A 19,697-nucleotide genomic window follows, 5' to 3' on the forward strand; every position below is an offset into this window, starting at 1 on the left:
TAGTAATTAAGGTAATTATCATCTTTTTTTAAATCTTTGGTAATACTACCTCAATTATTTTCTCCATTGGCGTATCTGTTGGCGAATACGATGTCTTACTGTGATAATCGACTAATAATCAGTTCCTCTTTTCTTGTAGGGCACTCTCTTAGGGCACGACTGCAAAATGGACCGAATATAAGGCCGAACTTTGGTGTCAGGACGATAACAAATAATCAAGCCACATGATGAAAAATGACAGGTGGTTATTGATTATGAATAACATAAACACTTTCCAACTTCTTCCAGACAGAATAATCAACACTTTCAAGTTGTTAATTAACAAAGATAAAATTTATTCTAAAACATGTCTTCGCCTGAATATTAATTGCGCATTTCAAAATTATCTGATAAATTTCTAACAAGCTCATTAACGCATGATTTTCATGTAATTAGATTTTTATCCTTGAAATTGGCTTTCAGAGTGCTAAGAACATTCCAAAGACGTGCTACGATCGTTGATATCAGGAGAAAATTCGGCGCAAGCAGTCGGAACAATGAATGCAAGTAAATAGCGATGGTGGCCTCAGGCGATGCAATGCATTTATGGTAATTATGATTTGTTATCAAAGAGAAATTGATCAGATTACAGAACTCATTAGTAAATTAATGGAACTGTTTGTTGTCTTTGTTTAGTGAGCAGGGAAGCCAGGAACCAACAAGTTGGATACTCAGGAGAGTTAATGTGAGCTAGGAATGTTTACTTTGCAAGACGAATCATCTCTTTGGGACTGTTCCATTGACGGAACGGAACTAGGAACTTAATGGACGGAATATGACGGAACATGAGAAACTCATTGCCTAAAACAGTCCAGTCAAACATATCGAATAAAGAAGAAGGGATGTTGTCACTAATGATGATAAAATCCTTAACATAAGGCATTATTGTAAAGTCAGCTCGAATTAGAACTGTAATACACTCAGATATATGAATACTGACGAAATCATACACACATGATTCACATTGAAAAGTTAAGGCGCTTAATGAAGACCTCATTATGACACCAAAAGGATGCGTCTTGTCAACGTGGAAAGAATTTTGCGGTATATCAGATCAGTATATAAATATTTAAAAAAAAATTAATTTGCTTTGTGTTGTACCATTGATATCCACAGGCTTAAAATGAAAAATAATTAACGCCGTGTATTGGCAGGGGATGAAGACTACAGCTCAACTGTCTAAGCCTATTAACGCGGGAAAAATCAAGTCGTGCGCGCATATTGCAAGAAATGTCCTCCAATTAAATGAATTTTAAAAATCCGCTGAATATCGCTCCGGTTCTCTCCTTCACTGTGCAGAGTTGAGAAGGGCATTGATCTGAACCCGTCATCATCAGATGACACGATGCCTTTTCAGAGTTCTCGAGAGGAATGTTCGGGTAACTCGCCGCATGAGGACCACTTCCAAACCACCCGAAGGAGAGTCGAGAAGATTGGTTTCAGATGACTAATAAAACTCAGGTTTCGCGATGATTTGAACATCCCTTACACATCTCCACCTTATAGTTTGGTTAATTTACTGAAATCAATATCGACATCACTGGCACACCAAACAAGAGGTTTCATCACTTAAACTTTTAGTTCACTGTCACTTCAAAGACTGGACATTGTAAATGAATGCAAATAATGAATATTTGGTTTCCTCTTCAGCTCGGTTGGAGATGTCAGTTCGCCAAATACTTAGGCTACCGCCTCTGTTTGGCCTGCATTTTAGCTCCATCCTCTCGGTGCCTTGCGAGACATCCATTGCCCCCAGTTCGGTATGAATTCCTTCAACCCAACACCATAAAATAAAAGGACCATTTATAACAACAGTAAAAATAAAAGAAGGGAAAGCTATTGTTGGAGAATGTTAGTGTCTGTCCGGGAAAGGAGGATAGTCTATCACAGGTATCCTCCTGGGGCGATCTTATACATTATTTATTTTCAGTTGTAAATAGCGATGATGACTCGCAAGTTACTATTTGTAAATAAGATAGGGTAAGAGAGTACGAGTCTTACTGAGTGCGCCTTGGGAACTGACCTCCCACAAGCAATTCATCTTCAAGAAGAATATATTTTGAAAAAAGTACATTGTACGTATGGTGCCTATCGAACTGATGCAATGGCTGACACAAGTTTTAACCACACAACTGGAGACTTTTTAAAAGTGAACGAGATAGTTTTTGGAAATTGCACTCTTTCGCTGATTTCCGTCACAGCGATTAGCAGTGTGCTTTTGTTCAAATAAAGGAATTTGTCGCTTTCGATTAATTCGTTTTACTATAATGGTTTACTGAAAAAACGAGCCTGGCACATCCTATCTTGCAATGTGAACTGTTCCGCATTCGATACAAATTCTCGTACATAGCCTTCCATAAAGATGTCTCATTATCTGCTCATCGCAGCGAAATGTGAGATGAGATCATTCAAGGAGATTACTGGTAAACTCTTGTCAGTATCCGTTACAGCATTGATATCTCAAATTCGATTAATACTGCAAACCCCTAAATCTTCGCGCCTCTTAATTTTGCAATTCGCAAAAATTAAAAAAAGATCAAAATGTTCGCGATTTTTATTTTGGCGGACTGCGAAATTTCTTCTGGCTTTTCCAATTAAATATCTATCTTCGCGATTTTTGTTTTTGCGAATTGATAGCACTTGCGAAGTCCGCAAAAATAATAAAACGCCCTCAAAAACATGGTAGTTTATAGTACTTGATGCTTCTTTTAAGGGTTGACCTTTCCAGGTGCTTGAACTGCGAAAATAAGACTAGTGAATAGCAGCGAAATCCGCATTCGATATGCTGCAATGTGTCATTGAACTCTTCAGGTCTACATGTACTTTTGACAATTAAATACATCAACAAAGAAATCTGAGCAGTCGTCAACCAGGCGGAGTAACACATAACATGGGTGATGGAAACCGACACATTTCCTTGCCGCAATCGACTCTATATATAGTCAACTGAATGGCAATTAATTCCATTACTGAATCCAAGTCTGTGAAAGATATGTCAGCGCCTAACACGATTTCATCTTCACGGTTATATCGTATTTGTCCTGTTTACCCTGAAGCCACACATACCAACACTAGACAACGACAAGACGTTATTGTCGCGGTAAGCGCCACCGTAGGACATCACAGAAGTGTGGTAATAGCATTTTGGGAGAGTTTATTCAATTTCTCCGTTCGATGCGCCTTTACATGATGATAATGAGCGAGTGATCCCGGTGCTAGGGGTGAGAATCACTGTAACAGAAGTACCCAAGATCGAGTTAGTAATGGTAGGGAAAATCACCGTACGATAATCGAGTGTGGACAGACTAAGTCAACTTATTTCAGACTGTATGGGGATTCAGCGAAAATCGAATATGCTGTAAGGATTTGTTCTCTAAGTGGTTCTTATTCTAATCGATACTGTTAGGCATCCGTTCGTGTTTTTCTAAGGCTTGTGGGCGACTGAATGAGCTGGGTTTACTGCTTGGTGGTGTAAACTTGTGACTTCTCTACTGTAGGATCTTGTTGCCTCTCCTCCATCGATGCGGCCCGGCGTTCTGTAACGGAATAGTTCCCGTGGCGGCCTTTCTCTACCGTATACGTACTTCCACTCAGAAGGTAGGTGGTATTTCTAAGACTTTCTGTTCGAAGAGTTAGATTTCCAAATGCTTTCAACGAGAGGTCTGATTTATCCAGAACATAAATATATCCAAGGTGTCGGGTCTTCTATACTTCTCCTCTACTACCTATCTTTAGCTAACCACTCATTATGTCCTCCAAGTAGTTTCGCTTTTAAGAAATAATACCAGAAAATGTCAGGTCGTCTTTATAGTACCTTTGCAAACATGCATAATGTCGATATTCAACTTCACACGGCACATAATGTCATAACTGCATGAGACAGAAAAGGCTAACATCGGCTGGGTTGGAGGTGTTTAGTTTTTCTATAGTACCGTATGAATTCGTCTATACAAGCGTTCACTGTAAACAGAAATACCAATCCTCCAAGGAGTTATCCCAAAATAAATTCTTGGAGCCGACAGACTTACTGTGATGACTTTCTTTAATCAAATAAGTCTCCCGCCTTTGAAACGATCTATTCGACTGTAATTGCCTTTACCACTGCTTCAGTGAAGGAGTGCTGAAGGAGTAGTGCCATCGATTGCACGTCATCATCACCTGTTGCCTCGGGACATGTCCACTTCCCAGTCAAGTTGGCCTTTTTAGCGCCCAGTGACAGAACCGAAGAATGTTACACTTGTCATTTTTTAGCCTTCCTGACCATTGCAATGCATCTGCCAGGCGAGACAAAATCTAGCACCAAAAACCATGAAGTTAAATTATGGTTTAAGAAATCGATGGCGTATCTATGATTTACAAACGCCAAACTGACAACTACTGCTTTTTCCTTTACATTTCTGCATAACAGTCGGAAATGATGCTCTTAACCAGTACCGTACAATCAACACATTTTCATCGCAGCTTTTTTACCAAGATCATTATGCATTGAAAATGTGACATGGTAAAATAGGTCAATTGCCCAATTTGAGATTTTAAAAAGAACTTGCTTGTTAACGGTGATCAATTTGTCAAGCCTTTCATTCTGTGCGCAATGACCCCTTTTATCGAATGATGTTAACTTTAAGCAGCCCACTTATGGTCAAGTGACAAGGTGAACCAATCTGCTTGGTCAAGTCACCAACCTGCATAGTCAGGTTCACGGTCTCCCATCATTTGTTATGCATGAGCGATATCGCATAAGAATAAAGTGTAATTTTGTCTTGAGGCGGACACTGTGTAATTGACCAGTGGACAAATTTCCTACGTAAAATGGACAATAATTGATGATGTGATTTTTTTAGAGCCAGAAGCTAGAAACAGTTAACACTAAAACAACTCGTGGGTTAAATCCATCTCATAACTCATCTGGTCGTTTAACACGTTAGTCTTTTTCCATTATCGAGTCTAAAAGATAAACCGTGTTGTCGCCTAAGGCGTGACATTCTAGTCCAAGTAACAGACAATTTTAGATTTTTAAGAAAGCTGATCGTTGCGTTTTGCTTATGGCATGAATAATTATTATAAAAAAATGAATAACGGCATATTAGACAAAAGCCATGGCAAGGTTACAATTCCTTTTGTTTCTTCACCCAATATTTTTTCAATGTTGCACTGATGAGGTTAATCGAAGTCGCCAACAACTTTTTAACATTCGTCCCCCACATGTACTCGATTTTTTTTCCTAATAAAGGCGATATCTTCCTAGGTTTCAGCGTTCACTGTTATTGTACACATCGACTTTATGATGAGAATCCAAAATCAATCGAAAGATAAATAGATATCATCCATCTGGCATTTAGTAATTAGACATTTGTTTGCCCATGGCAAACCTCCGATGGCAATGATATTGACGAGTCATTTCTGGGAGTTAAGGGGAAATTCACTGAAATTCAAACAGTTAACGTTCGTAAAAAATATTTGGGTTTTTTTTAAATTCGTCTATTATTCATATTGCAATAGGCCTATAAAACAATTATATTTTTCGATTTTTTTCGAACACTAGTAACTTTCTATGATTGTGCTATTTGTTAGTCATAACTTGTACAGACCCAAGACAAACAAGCTTGAAAGAGCATTGGATACGGAATCAACCTTATTAGGTATTCTTTGCAGAGCAGTTCGCCCTCTCATCAGTCTGCTCCGATACTTTGCATGCTGAAAACAGCTGGTCCTCATAAAGAACTGCCAACAAAGTCAAAACTGTTAACACCAGCAGCCGATTGTCAAACATCGCCACGCCTGTCTGAGATCGTGCTGTTGTCGATAGCTTTGTTCTTTAATGCGGTGTTTGTCCGTGGTGTTGGTTCGTGATTGCTTACACGGCATTGTTAGTAGGCCGGGAGGACTGGGACATGAATTATGCATACAAAATCATCGTACTATGTTTCACGTGTTATTGACCAAGTTCATGATGCCTAACAATTCCGAGGAAAGGAAAGTTGAGTGTCGATCATACTGATATATCATTTACACGGAGAAAATTCGTGCCTGGATTTATTGTGTTTATCATTTTCCGTCAAAGTCGTGTTGATAAAATATTTTTGGTTTTTGATATTCGATGCTTGCATAGCTCGAGCGAGCTATCATGGTCATTCCTGGCAGAGTCAAATTAGCGGGCTACTTAATAACGAACGTTAAGCAAACCCTACATAAGACCAGATATCCAACCGGGATTGCAAACGCTATTGTTCAAGCATTAGTTAATCAACCACACTCGACTCTAACCTACCACCATCTCTTCAACTTTCTATCATATTTCTGCGACATGGCAATTTTTAGACGCAACAGAGCTGATTTTCTCGGGTCGCAAATCCGCTCGCCTGCTATTCTGTCGCAAAAACACGCATGATCTTTCCGAAGTACGTGTAACCTGCTTAGCCAGTGGATTACCTCGACCAGACGCCACAAGCGCTTGTGGTGAACACCCGCTGTGGTGCTTAATTGGGGTGCGGCGCAAAATATTAAACCACCTGATTCTAGGAGTAATAAATCGTAGATGTATCACACTACTTATAATGTCAAAAGGTCTGCCTCGCTACTTCCTGATTAGCAGAGACTTCCTCCTTGCTGTTGTCATACGCGCTAGGGGTTACATAATCAATTAATATCTCGCCAATCACAGCTTACTTCCACCAAGAGACAGATATGTTCAGCCATAAATCACAAATGTTTGGTGAGTGTCGCTGATATTTAATATCTGACCCGATCTGTGTCCGACATAGAGTGATTATTGCTGATTTTTTTTTCTCGCTTTGATATCGTTGCTGTAAGGACTTCTTCTTGGCACGCACTCGATGCACATCGAGCAACAGAGTATACTGAACTGCAACTATGGTGTCGTGCCAGTGAAACCGTCGTTCGTCAAGCGTTAGAAAAGAACTGTCAAAAAAAGAGTGACCCTCTGCTTTCAGCTTCACTGCTGATAGTGACACATCCTCGTTTTCCATTCCTAAAATCATAGTGGCTGGTGTGCAACTCGCCACCTATTGCAGATCGCTCGATAAGAAATAAATTCGATCAATATGTCAGCTCTTTTTTCCCAATCCAACACATTTGACAGCAAAATTCGAATCCTTGTCAGATTTTGGAGAAAAAGACAAACCATGGTGATTCAGTTGTGGAGTCGTCTTCAATCTGGTGTAGAATCGGCATGCTAACAAATCACGCTACATGCAATGTAAGATTGTCGTTGATATTGTCATTATTCATCTTGATTTACTTAAGGCTGATTAGGTTACTGCTGGTTATTCTGCTGTACATTGAAAAAAGCTCTCATGACTTCGGTTGTCATAAATGTATGCCGACGCTTTCAGCTTTTCAGCGACCTCGGCAGACCTTCTTATCCCCAGGCGCCCGAAAATGGCCTGACTGCTGACCTTCCAGATTAAAGTATATCTTTGATCGTTAATTTCTGAATTTCACTGTAAGTCTGCAAACCCTTTTGGAAGGAAATGACTCATATAGGCGAAAGTGTGACCGGAGCCAGTAGATGCCGCTAAGGTTGGGTTGTTCCAAAACTAGAATTCTTCAGATTTTTGTCTCCCGGCCGAGTTTTTTTGCTACCAGTATCTATAAATTCAATCCAACCGATTACATTCCACAACGCCGCTTATAGGTGATGATGAGATTAAACTTGATTACGGCCTTCAATTTGTGCATGTAACGAGCTCCCGTTGAATATCACGTTTCGTCTGCAATGACATCAGGGTGACATGCCAAGCCTAATACTATCAATAGTGGTAATGGTATTGACAATCGCTTGATATACAATTTAATTTGCGTTGATGTTGGGTATACGGCTAGTTAGAGTGGCGAATGGAATTGAGGAATACAAATGCTAGATCTGATTGGGTGAGGCTGTTGCAGCATCAAGCACTTCAGTGAATTTATTATGTATGAATTGAGAACATGGTAACTCCGAGTCACCGATCACCGGCCGCAAGCATCGCGATCGTTGTCCTTTGAAACCTGCTTTGTTCGCTGATTTTATCCACCAATAAATTGGCGTTCATCCCCAAACTGCATCAAGTGACATGCTAAATTGTAGTTCATCCTGCAGAAGACACGCTAAGTGACAGAGCCAACACCAGACAGAAGCCTCCGGTCAATGTCACAAACAGGTTTTTTATTCTTAGTTGCGGTTCTGCACAGCATCATGTCGGTGATGACGAGATGTTCTGTGTCACATGTGACTTGGTAAAGCGCGGGGAGGGGGTTGATTCGAAGTATATTGACTAAACCATCTAACATCTCATTTTCTTATTGATCCTTGCTCAACGAATCTGATAAAAGATCCATAAATATTGCTTTCTTATCAGGAGATGGAGAGCTATGATTTTCGACAGATTCGTGTGATACTATAACGCAACGACCAATTGGGCGAAAGGGCAGTTCGATACCAATACCGATGAAGATCGGGAAGCATTTGACGAAATCAAAACTGATCAGCTCCCAGACAGTTGGTATCGAACAGAAACTATTGAACACAGGACCAGTGGCTTCTCAATTTATGAGAAAGGAGGAAGGACTTCGGCAGTGGTAATCTGAAATTTGGAGAGAATATGGAGAGATCGCATATTTTTTTCAACCGGGTAGAGGCCCATGACTGGCTGGTTCCAATGAAGGGATTTCCGGCGGTCGTATTATCATGTCAAAAGTGGCCCATTCTGCCTCCACGGTTGGCACATTAGAAATGAGCTAACCGTGAAGTCTTTGGGGTGGGGTGGGGAGCACAGTTAGTTTCGGTTAAGTTTTCTTTTGGAAATTTGTGAATGTGTCGATGTAGTACAAATGAATTGAAATACCTATATCAACGTATTTAGTCTACAAGGTGGTATACGTCCCGTTTACTTAAACCTTCTTGTACTTTTTGCTGTTAACTGTGATTTCTTTCCAACCGTCTGTGCCTCTGTGCGTTTAATCATACACGGTGCATCACGATGGTGTAAAGCTTCATGTGAATAGTGTCTTCTCAGCCGACGGTGTCCGAACAGAGCCGTTAATTAACCAAATATTCGGTTAGTTGTCTTCGGGGAGCACTTTCACCTGTCTTTAGGCTCGATTCATCTTAGAGTTACTACCACAAAGGCCAAAGACTAATTAGGTACACATAAGTAGGGGCTCAGGTTGCATCCAATGAGACAAGTGCGTCACTTAGTAAGAAAAAATATATTGATCTGAGTGTAGTGATGGGGAAAGCATCATTTCATATTTAGACATGAGATTTTTCATTTTTGGATATCACTGCCCTTTGTATTCTGCTCAAGTGGTACTGAGAAGTTATCAAAGGCCGGAACGCTTCATATAGTTATTAAATCGTGACGGATTACGGTACTGGGTTGAGGCTAGGTAAGATTGAATTACACGAAGTCGCCGAAAGTGGTCTTTCCTATCTCACCGCAGTACATCCATAAGCTATTCATGCTTGTATGAGGTATATGATCATCACTGAATCATACGCATTTAATGCTTCTGTGGCATATTTACATGAAGTCTACCAATTTGACCCACTTGCTTTCTGCCTTTTCTCCCCATTTAAACGCACATTGATAGTCTAGAATCCCTTACAAACGTGACACTGGATGTACACAAAATCTATATTTGCTACATGGCATATTTTGCGTAAAAATGTGTACTGTTCTATTGTGCAATGAATTAGGTTCGAAATGGTAATTCATACACCGCAGAGAATACTTATTAACGTATTAACGTATTAACCTAATTTATTTTCGTCCCAGTATCCAATAATTACAAGCCACCAAGGCGCGCGGTTCGGTTGACAAGATAGAGACTCAACGTATTTTTTCTGTGGATTAGGATGAGGCGTTCTGATCTAATTACCTCACGGAAGCCTCACGTGTGACGAGAGTTGATAACTTTCTTTTATTGCTTGGTATTATTTATATGAACTGCATGATCCAAAATCGATACCAGAGGATGTTGTCGGGAATTTTGAACTTGAATGCGCTAAAACTACGCATTGTTCATCTGACACTTTCCTCGCGGGTAAAAAGGGAAACGAAGAAATATGAGCATCCATTCCTACAAGCGAGATGGTAAACTTGATAACTAACATGTTGATTGTGCACTCCAGGAGATGTTAATTTTATTGTCAGAGCACACGACCGCCAATGCGATATCACAAACAGTGGTACACCAGCGTATCAATTTCAACATCCTGAGAAGTGCGTTTCATTGTCAGAGCACAATGCAAATTTAACATCACAAACAGTGGTAGATCAGCGTTTTAAGATCAACACAATGATTTGACTATTTTATTGTCAGTGCACAATGCAAATATGATGACACACAGTGGTGTATATGCGTCACAAGATCAACAGCAACTCAAAGTAAACCGGTTAAAAAAAGCAGTGTACAGTAAGTTTATGAGTAAAAACGCGATACAAACAGTACATGTATAGTCAATTAAAAAATCATACAAGAAACTGGAATTCTACTCCATATTTCGTCAAGGGGATCACCGGTGTAACGTTTTTGGTTGTTCCCTATATTTCAACACAATAGACAACAAAGAGAGGCCATTCCGGCATGAATTTTCAGAGGCGGGGTGAGAAAAACCTCGTTGTCTTTCAGCGTTGTCAAAGGATGAGGTGAAAACACTCTGCTACAACGATTCGATTCCAGGAGAGAGAATACTCAGTACCACCTTTTTCTGTCGACTTCACCAAACAGATGTCTACACATACTATTAATTTGAGGAAATGTCAGTACATTTCCGCCAGAGAATAATGGAGTAGCACTAATACAAACACATGTACAGTACACACAGATGAGAATTAATCGAACCTTTGAAGTGGAAATTGGCGGTAATGGAGCAGTCATGTCGACAATATGCCCACGAAGCATCCTAGGCACCTCCGGGGGCTGATCGACCACTTGTCACTAATCTACATGTAGGTCATGTTGCGGGCGAGCAATGGCTTCCGTGAACTCACGATGTGAACCACTCGCAAATTTTCAGAAGAGAAAATAAATAAGGACTATCGAAACAGCAGCAAGTGTAACAAAGACAGTTGTATTTAACCGACATATTTTTTTCTGGTGTTTCCGTGTCCGAGTCTTTTCCCCTGGGAGTGGTGAAAGACAAACTCCGTTTCGCCCAATTAAAAAGTCATGGTTTCACTGGCTGTCTATAGTATGAAAACACTGAACAACGGCTCCACCAGAAAGTTTTGAACATTGTCAAACGCACGTGAGAACGCCGTTTGGGGACAGGATGACTGGAAGTGCATGTCTCGCCTGTATAAGGGGCTTTGATGTCGCGACATTGATTTGGCTATCCTTTGTCCACACCCACGCGGCGCCATTCCCTTGTTTATTCGCCCACTCCTCGTAATAAGATGGACATCGTAATGTGCATTAGGTGTGGCGCCAGATGCTCCCAACATGATCAAAGGCATGACAATAGGTTGTTAAAGAACTAACAATGGAATATTGGTTATTGTTTACAAGTTTCAAACTTCCTGATTTCTCGGCCGCAAAGCGCTGTGCGTGCTTCCCACGTCACCCTAAAGAATGAATCCATTTGGTGAGGTTACATAGCCCCAAATCATGCATATTCTACTCTTTCTGAGGCTGCTATTTGGAACTTATCACGATTCCATATTCGAATCGTGGACACATAATTATACTCAAAACAAGAATGAATATTATAAACAATATGAGAGTAACAGCACCTTATCAAGCGATATGGTTATCATGTTTGTTGGTTGCTTAATCAGAGTCCCCACAACTCCAACACTCTACCTTGTTTCCGCCACCAACCTTTTGCAATAACATGGCAACGTACATGTAATGTCATATTAACAGCGCGGCCAAACCATCCCCAACAGGCAATATGACCAATGTCATAACAAAGCTGCAGCTATTCAACGGACTAAATGACAAATGACATTTCTATGAGAAAAGCTGATTAGGAATAGTCGCGCATAGTCTACGGGCTATCTGGCGAATAATAGTATCCGTCGCTTCTGGTTTGTCCATTTTTCTTGTTGGAGCTAGGAGTAAAATGATCTACATGTAAACTCTTGGCAACGACTAAATAATGAAAGCGTTTTTTTTTCTCCATAAACCAGTTACAATGTTTAGACCCATCCACACTGCAAGTGATTCGTCAAAAAGGATGGTATACCCGGTGCAACAACTGTGGTTTGTCCAGGGTTTCCATGCAGCAGACATCTATGCAGAAACCTTGTCTTTCTTTAAATTGACACGTGTTGCTGTGCTCTTCCTCTCTCATAGCTTTTCGAAACAATGAGGGGAGGCAGTCAGAAACGGAAACAGTCAAAAACGTCACATCGGGAAAATACGCAAATAGCCGGAAAAGATTAGCTTTATGCAGTACCGCCGCTGTGTAAAAAGAACAGTCTTGCTATCAAGCTCAGGTGGGCTAAAGTGGGCTGCATGCAACTACCGGAGGGAACATTCAGACGCGGGAATTAAGTAATGGCCGAGAGGAACTGCTCTTAGTGTCCGCGCAGTGCCAAGTCTACATCAGCAATGTGCGATTTCGCGTATAAAAAGGTTCGTCCGTTTCCGGTTTCAGGTTTATGCTTCCCAGAATGTCTGGTCGTTGCACTCAATTGTCTTTTTTCTTTCCTGTTTTTTGGTTATTCTTTTATGCAAACAGATGGCTGTACATGTAGTGTCGAGATGGGAAATCAATTCCACTTTTCAGCAATATTGCGCGTTTAGCGTTTATTCACCTCCGAGTTCATCCATCTGTTCTAGTCTATAATTGCTAGTTCAGTCGACAAAAAACATAAGGAATATTACATTACGCCGTTATAATGTATAAAGGATAGTAAAACGTATTTAAAAAGTAAGAAAGAAAGTTTTCTGATTGCACACTGTTCTTTTTCTTCTTGTTGTTTTTCTATTCCTTTGACAAAACACAGGCAAACCCAAGACAAATCAAATCAAAGCACGTGCTCTCCCTACATTTTTTTTGTACAGCGTAAATGATACATTAGAAACCGGTGGGTCCGTTATATCATTTCTGTGTCTGTGACTGCCAGCGGCAGATGTTCTGCTATGAACGTTATAGCTAATGACATATAGATTGTAAGTCCCTCACAAAAGATCTGTCTGGCTGAAACCTTTTCATTACCGAGTGCATTTAGTATGAGAAAAGTTTTTATTCGGGTAAAATGCCACTGTCTGTAGACGGGAACAGCTGCTGACTTCAATGGCTCCCAATCTAAAGGCATGATAGAGAATTGCAAACATCTGCATTTGTTATTCTTGTGAAATGCCATTAACCATGCTTACCGCAGTAAAATGGTGTTTATGACTCTGAGAATACAGGCTACTTTACAAACGACAATAAGATCGGCGATACTATTTTTGCCAATATTGCCGCTTACTATAAATGTCGATCCCCGGGATGCAATCATAGAGTGTCACTTGGCAATTGGAGATGTTACGGCTAATCGTCTGTAGCAAGACTGAATGCTGTTCATCCGGTGGCTGCAATATTACGGAGATGTGCAGTTTGCTTCTCTTCGCCATTGTTGGCTCATCCGGTCCGGGAAAAACGACACTGAGTACTAGGATTATTCGTTGGTTCCATGCATGTCCGGCAATACGCGAGAATACGTGCCGAGGAAGCACGTCAGGACATTGACGTGGGCAACGACAAGGGTGTGCGAACGAAACCCTTCAACGGAAAAGATCTATTGAATTTGACCAAGAAAATCCCGAGTGCAGCAAGACATCTTCAACATTTATCAAGAAATTCCTAAGTTTTGGAAGTGCGCCTTCCTCGACCTCTCCTCTAGATACTCATGTGTCAGAGTGACACAAGATATTAGCTTTCATTTTTTAAGTTGATTTGATTCCTATAGTTAGTCTCGTGCCTTGCCCGCGAGGAGAAATTGTGGCGGCGACTGTATCAGACACCAGTGATATGGCCGTTAATCGACCACCAGAATGGTTCATCAGTTGTCTAGCTGCCGTATAAAATGTTTGACACGATGTAGGCAATGGTCATCCAAGGAAAGTACCCCGGGCGCCCGTCCGAATTCCTTGACACATCATTGGAGACTGCAGTCATTAGTACCTCTGCCATTCATCATCCTTTGAGGTTAATCATCCATTTATAACATGTATGTCCGGCCACGAATGACCTCAGAATATTTCTGTGACATTATGAGTATACAGACGACTCTTCTTCTTTATTTTTTTTGGTAAGACCAATCATGGATAGACGGGAGATAGCTGAAGACCTGTCCAGGAGCTTGGTTCTAATCTATTGCTTTTGTTTGGATCTAAGAGCGTAATCTCTGTTGATCTACATGTATAGAGAGGTAGTACAGAAGAGAGAGGAATTGCTGTTCTTCTGCTCATGAGTCCATGCGACCCGTTCCAGTACCTGCCTTCTCAGTTGTTGTCGCGAATAAGACACACCATCAAATCCAAAACTTGGAATCTACTTTGAACAATCTACTCCGATTGCAAATCAACCTACATGGCTAATGCTACCTTGGCTCCATGAAGCTCGTTAAAGATGCTAATCGCGACAATTGTATTGAGGATACATTCTTTTGCCTTGGGATTCATTTTTCGCATCGGATTCTTCCGAATTTTGCATGATTACAACCGCTGGGATATGAACAAGATCCGATGTAGAAAATCTATTTAAAAAACAGTCAATTTCGATGTTTAAAAGCACAAGTAAGGGGGACTTAAGCAGAAGCTACAATAAAGGAGTCAAATTAGAGTCTGAGTTTGAGTGATGCTTTGCCTTGTGCACCCGTTTGGGGTATAGGTTGGATTTAATTCAGCGATAATTGTATTTCTAAAATAAGCGTGAATAATTTAGATTTTGTTACGTGAGGAAGAAGGATCCTTATCTGCGACGTCGTGTAACTTAATTTGATCGACCTGACTCGTGCATATAATCTCTGTCCCTTTGAAACGGCAGAGCAGATGGTAACCTTGTTTGCAACTTACTTTAGCTATTCACTTTGCACTCTCTTTTATTCGTGGACAATGTTCAAAAAACGTCTTGGACTAATAGTGCTTCGTGCCATGGTCATTTTTTACTCTGTGTCGAATTACCTCCCCGCTGAGCATATGGCCGCGATAAAAACGCGTATTGGTTACTTGCTAAGCCACATTGTAATTCGAAAAAATGAGAACTACTAGTTCATCCGGCAATATGGGGTATCGGTTAGCAGCCCGAGAGATTTCATCAACTGGTTGCCAAAACTGCACGTTTTTTAAAATCGATTTCTGGTCATCTTATGCATAGCAAATGGAAATGTATCGGCAGATCGCCGTTTCACTTTTTATTTCTTTTGATGCGAGGAGTGAAAACGATATTGGTCGGTACTTTTTTATTCGTGTTCACTTAATCATCGATATTTGCTTTTCGACAGCTGGCCGCCGACCTTGGTGTTTTTATGGTCCCTGAGGTGTTTTTTCTGTAAAAAGTAATGTAATGCCAGGGGCTTAATTTACTTTCACACCAGAATCTACTTATTTTTTGTAGTAAAGAAACAGTTTGAAATATTTCAAGCTGGCAGTAGAAGCGTACTATCGTTTTCTTTCCTAATACATGCTTGATTATTCCGTGCGTGAGCTTTGGACCTCTGTGACTGACGCGGTATCATCAGACATTATCTAGTCATTCAATTCGATCAGCATCCATCATCATGTTGACACCGGAACATTTGCCGCCGAGCAAATTGATCTGACCAGTTAATGGCGCCTGAAACACCTGGGGAAACGAGGATCAAGTGATAAGGGATTTGCCTGGAAACAAGAGAGAAATTACAAAGGGATCCCATATCTATAAGATTTAACAATATTTGAATTGACATGTTGGTATATATCACGCTTTCCGCCAGCCACTGCTTTGACTGTGACCAGAAACCTTACACGTCATTCTAAGGTTCCAGAGATAGTGACTAGTGTCTCCTGTAACGTTTCAGCTTACTCCTCATAGCGGTGGAACGAAGTCCTGAGATTAAGATAGCGTAGTTGAGCCAAACCTTGAGGGTCAAGATGCCTGCATAGCATCTACCATCACACCGGGTCCCCTTCCGCCGATTCGATCCAGCCGACTTGTCCCCAAGGACCTGTCTCCTAATTAACAATGCAATGGTGCTGAAACACCTCCACGAAGGTCGTTTGCAGGTCAAAAGGTATGATGGTGATGGCGTTGAGCATAAATCAAGGAGCGGACACTGGCTCTTGTAGGCCTGATTGTAAATAAAAGGCAAGGGATACGGATATATCAATCCCATCGCCATTATGATAATGAATTATTCGGATGTTCATAACTGCGGTTCTGGCGTTGCGTCCATTCCCTGGCAAAGCAGCTTACTCTGACAACTCCGGGTAAAGTACATGTGCCAACCAGCAAAATGACGGACTATATGAATGCAAAAATCAGATTTTCGCCATGCGAAAAATTACAAGCACGAGCAGATTCTTTATTTCGAGTGCTTTCTGATGTAACGGATGCAGCTGACGCCGCTTTACTTAACATTAAAAATAGGAATACGATTCTGTCGTCGCTGTAAACAATAAGAGATTTGCAAAAAAATCGCCGGACGGTTCACCACACTAAAAATAGCCGTTATTGCCATCGATACGTTAGCAATTGACGCAATTATCGGAGATTTAATGGGTGTAATGACTTGTACAATACTAACGTGTCGGCTTGTTCTCGTAGCTTAACTCACTTTTTAACATTATAGCAAATGGACATATAGAGATCTACTCTAGTATCATGTTTTCGAAGGCGTTCGTGCGATTCGCCTCAGTGCGCTTGAGCAAGACTGTTTTACGACATCAACCGGATATAGCGTGGCAGCCACGCCGGTAAAATGAAAGGCGTCCTGGAAATTGCTAAATGTTGGGTAGAAGAACTCACACTGATAGCGCAAGAGCCGGAACACGGCCTACCAGGCGACATCCTGTAAGCTTCCCCAACATTAACGAGGTTCTAATTTGAATGATCGCTCTCACGGAGTCAGTATTTATAAGATTTCATCAGTAGTAATGTGAAAATCATGTTCATGTCAAAACAAGCTATCAATGGGGACATTGAACTTGTCTAAAGGCATTTTCATTAACAGCGGAACCGGCCGTGGGGGCACTTTGATTCAGAACCGTTTTTCAGTTATAATCAGTAGTGTAAGATGAGGTTGTGCATGGTGATGATATGAGTTGACATCAATTAAACGTCTCACGCGATGAATACATTTCGTTATTCATTTTATTGCAAAAAGATGAAAAACGTAGTATTTACAAAACTCGTAGAATGTAATATCTGATTTCACCAATACAACAGACATGAGATCTTTTGGTCACACAGACGAGCGATTATAATCGCAGGAAGCAGTTATTTGGATTGTTCGTTTCAGTGACAAAAATCGCTCGTTAGCCGATGTATGTGTTTACAAGACATTTCCGATCCAACTGTGTCCCAGGAGAACAGACAAAAAAAGTTAATGTTCAATCGATCGACCAGATGAACCCCTTTCCCTGTGACTCCGGCCACGGTCGTTCGATCCCCTTGGGCCGCCTCGGTTCCGGTCCCCGCGATCTCTGGCGCTGTCCCGAGAACTCGGTACATGCTGGACTGCCGCGCCAGTACGATCTCCGTGGAAGGCCCCTTCGATTTCTCTTCCACCGGTTCCGGGTATCTTGTGTTCGCGGCCGAATGGCCCGGTGCGCTCGATAGCTGGACGTCTGTTGGTGTGGTCGTCTCTGTCATTACCCCCGAGCCGCTCACTGTGGAAAAATAATATAAGGTCCAAGTTAGTCACTGACGAGAAAAAAATGTGTAAATGCATGTATGATATAATTCGTAGTAAACATTCCGACCAGGCGAAATGGGGAAAGGTATAGTCTCTGCCGTTGCTTACCATTCACTTTCACGAGAGTCGTGAAAATAGTGGGGCTAGGAGGGAGACTGCGAATGTAATGTCCGTTTAGACAACACAAATCTGCTCATTATCAAAAGGGTCAATATGATTTGTTTTCGTAATTGAAGTAATTGGAATAACATGTATCTCGCCTTTTTACATTCTGGCCATCAGAGCAACTAAATCATGCTATAGAACTAAGTCATTCGTTACATAATCGATCATGTTATTGAGATACTTACGGTGGTCCGTCCGGTATTTCTGGATCCTTCTTCTGATTCTCAGTCTGTTTCTTTATCAGGTCTCTCAGTCCCTTCATTAATTTTTGGAAAACCTTGCCTTTTCCTCCCCTACCACCGGCCCTGGCACTCGCACCCCCAAATGGATCAGCACCTAGAAATAGACAAAGACAAAATAGAACACGACGACAGGGCTAACAGCAGGAGTGGGGCGATGCCATATGATGCCACTTCTTCATGATAATACTCGATCAGGTATTAAATGCAACTGTGTTCACTTTGGGAAAATGTATCAGTAGAAATGCTGTCGCATCGTGGTTGTTACAATTCTGCTTGCAAGACATCTTATTTGCTTAAAAGTGTCAGTAGAAGTATTTTAAGAACGTAACGTACATGTACACTGTCGTATGGAAGTAAAAAAGAATGCTGCTAGGGATACGATATTGTCTAGAATTCCAGAAAAATGATGCTAAGTAATTGATAACTCGATTACTTACCTCCGCTGCTAAAGCCTGGAAGCGATCCGCTGTTAAAGCCTGGAAGTGATCCACTGTTAAATCCCGGGAGCGAGCCGCTGTTGAAGTCCGGCAGCGAGCCATCACGGGCAAGGCTTTCAGCTATTTGCCTATTTCTTTCGAACATGTCCCGAAGAGCGTCTATGCCCTCCGCGTTCCTTACCATCATAGCCATAGCCGCAAACACACAACAGACAGCTACGAGAAAGAGTTTCATGTTGATGGTCTGTAGTCAGTCGTTTCGGTTTCAAATATCTTTAGAAACAGGACAGATATTCGAGCAAAATGTAAATCACAGTCTTTTGGCAAGTCCCTGTTGGCTGTCTTAAACTGATTGAAAACTTGGCCAAATTCATTGACATTTATACCTTGCTAATTAAAACAGTTCCCTGAATTCTATGACTCGGTTTCTTTAGATAAAGACTCAGACGGGACTAGAGATACTACACTGGAATTCCTTGTGGGGAATCCAAAACATACGGGATGCAACCTCGTTAGCAGTTTCATCAACTACACTTGGTTTAAAGCGTATTTCGACTTTGAGGTCGAGGTCATTGTCATCGATATATGGGAATTCCAGTGAAAGTGTGTCATAACTTAAGAAAAGCAATTAACCTATTATAGTACAATAGAATAAGCGATATTACAGTCGTGTCATAGCGGTTATCTGGGTCAGTTCGACGTAAGTAAATTCAGTCGATTTACTCATGTTACCGAATTGTTTTGAAGTATTGTTCAGGACATGATTTTGATAATTGATTCAATGATTCCAGTTAAAATGTGACATTCGAGACTTATTTGGGTTTAAAGCTGACATGCATAGATAAACCCGCAGCGACCAACTCAGAAAGTACAAAAGACCGACCAGAATAGATCAACGCCGAAAGCCCATGAAATTTAGTGCACCATATCCATGAAGGATATTTACGATCACGAAGCATAGCATCTCTCAGCTGTCTCCAACC

General features: G+C 41.1%; 2 protein-coding genes across 2 annotated transcripts in view; one reads left to right on the plus strand and one right to left on the minus strand.

Annotated features, from left to right (window-relative positions):
* Window positions 1-3,194: 3,194 nt before the first annotated feature.
* Window positions 3,195-19,697, plus strand: part of LOC135489472 (probable G-protein coupled receptor No9) — a 65,254-nt gene continuing 48,751 nt past the window's right edge. The window contains exon 1 of the mRNA XM_064774839.1: window positions 3,195-3,636. The gene's annotated coding sequence lies outside the window, so the exon portion shown is untranslated. The remainder of the gene's footprint in view (window positions 3,637-19,697) is intronic.
* Window positions 17,309-19,077, minus strand: LOC135489242 (uncharacterized). Its single transcript, XM_064774502.1, has 3 exons — window positions 18,715-19,077; window positions 18,221-18,371; window positions 17,309-17,844 (listed from the first exon to the last, which is right to left on the minus strand). Exons 1-3 carry the CDS (start codon window positions 18,947-18,949, stop codon window positions 17,559-17,561), a joined length of 672 nt encoding a protein of 223 aa, XP_064630572.1. The 5' UTR covers window positions 18,950-19,077; the 3' UTR covers window positions 17,309-17,558.

The sequence above is a fragment of the Lineus longissimus genome, chromosome 6 (assembly GCF_910592395.1).
Source record: "Lineus longissimus chromosome 6, tnLinLong1.2, whole genome shotgun sequence".
Lineage (NCBI taxonomy): Eukaryota > Metazoa > Nemertea > Pilidiophora > Heteronemertea > Lineidae > Lineus > Lineus longissimus.

Bases quoted from the DNA above. Each gene is read 5' to 3' on its own strand.
- LOC135489242 (XM_064774502.1), bottom strand. From the start codon at position 18,949: ATGAAACTCTTTCTCGTAGCTGTCTGTTGTGTGTTTGCGGCTATGGCT. The intron at 18,372-18,714 runs GTAAGTAATCGA...GTCTATTTCTAG, and splicing joins TCCAGGCTTTAGCAGCGGAG to GTGCTGATCCATTTGGGGGT. The intron at 17,845-18,220 runs GTAAGTATCTCA...ATTTTTCCACAG, and splicing joins GAAATACCGGACGGACCACC to TGAGCGGCTCGGGGGTAATG.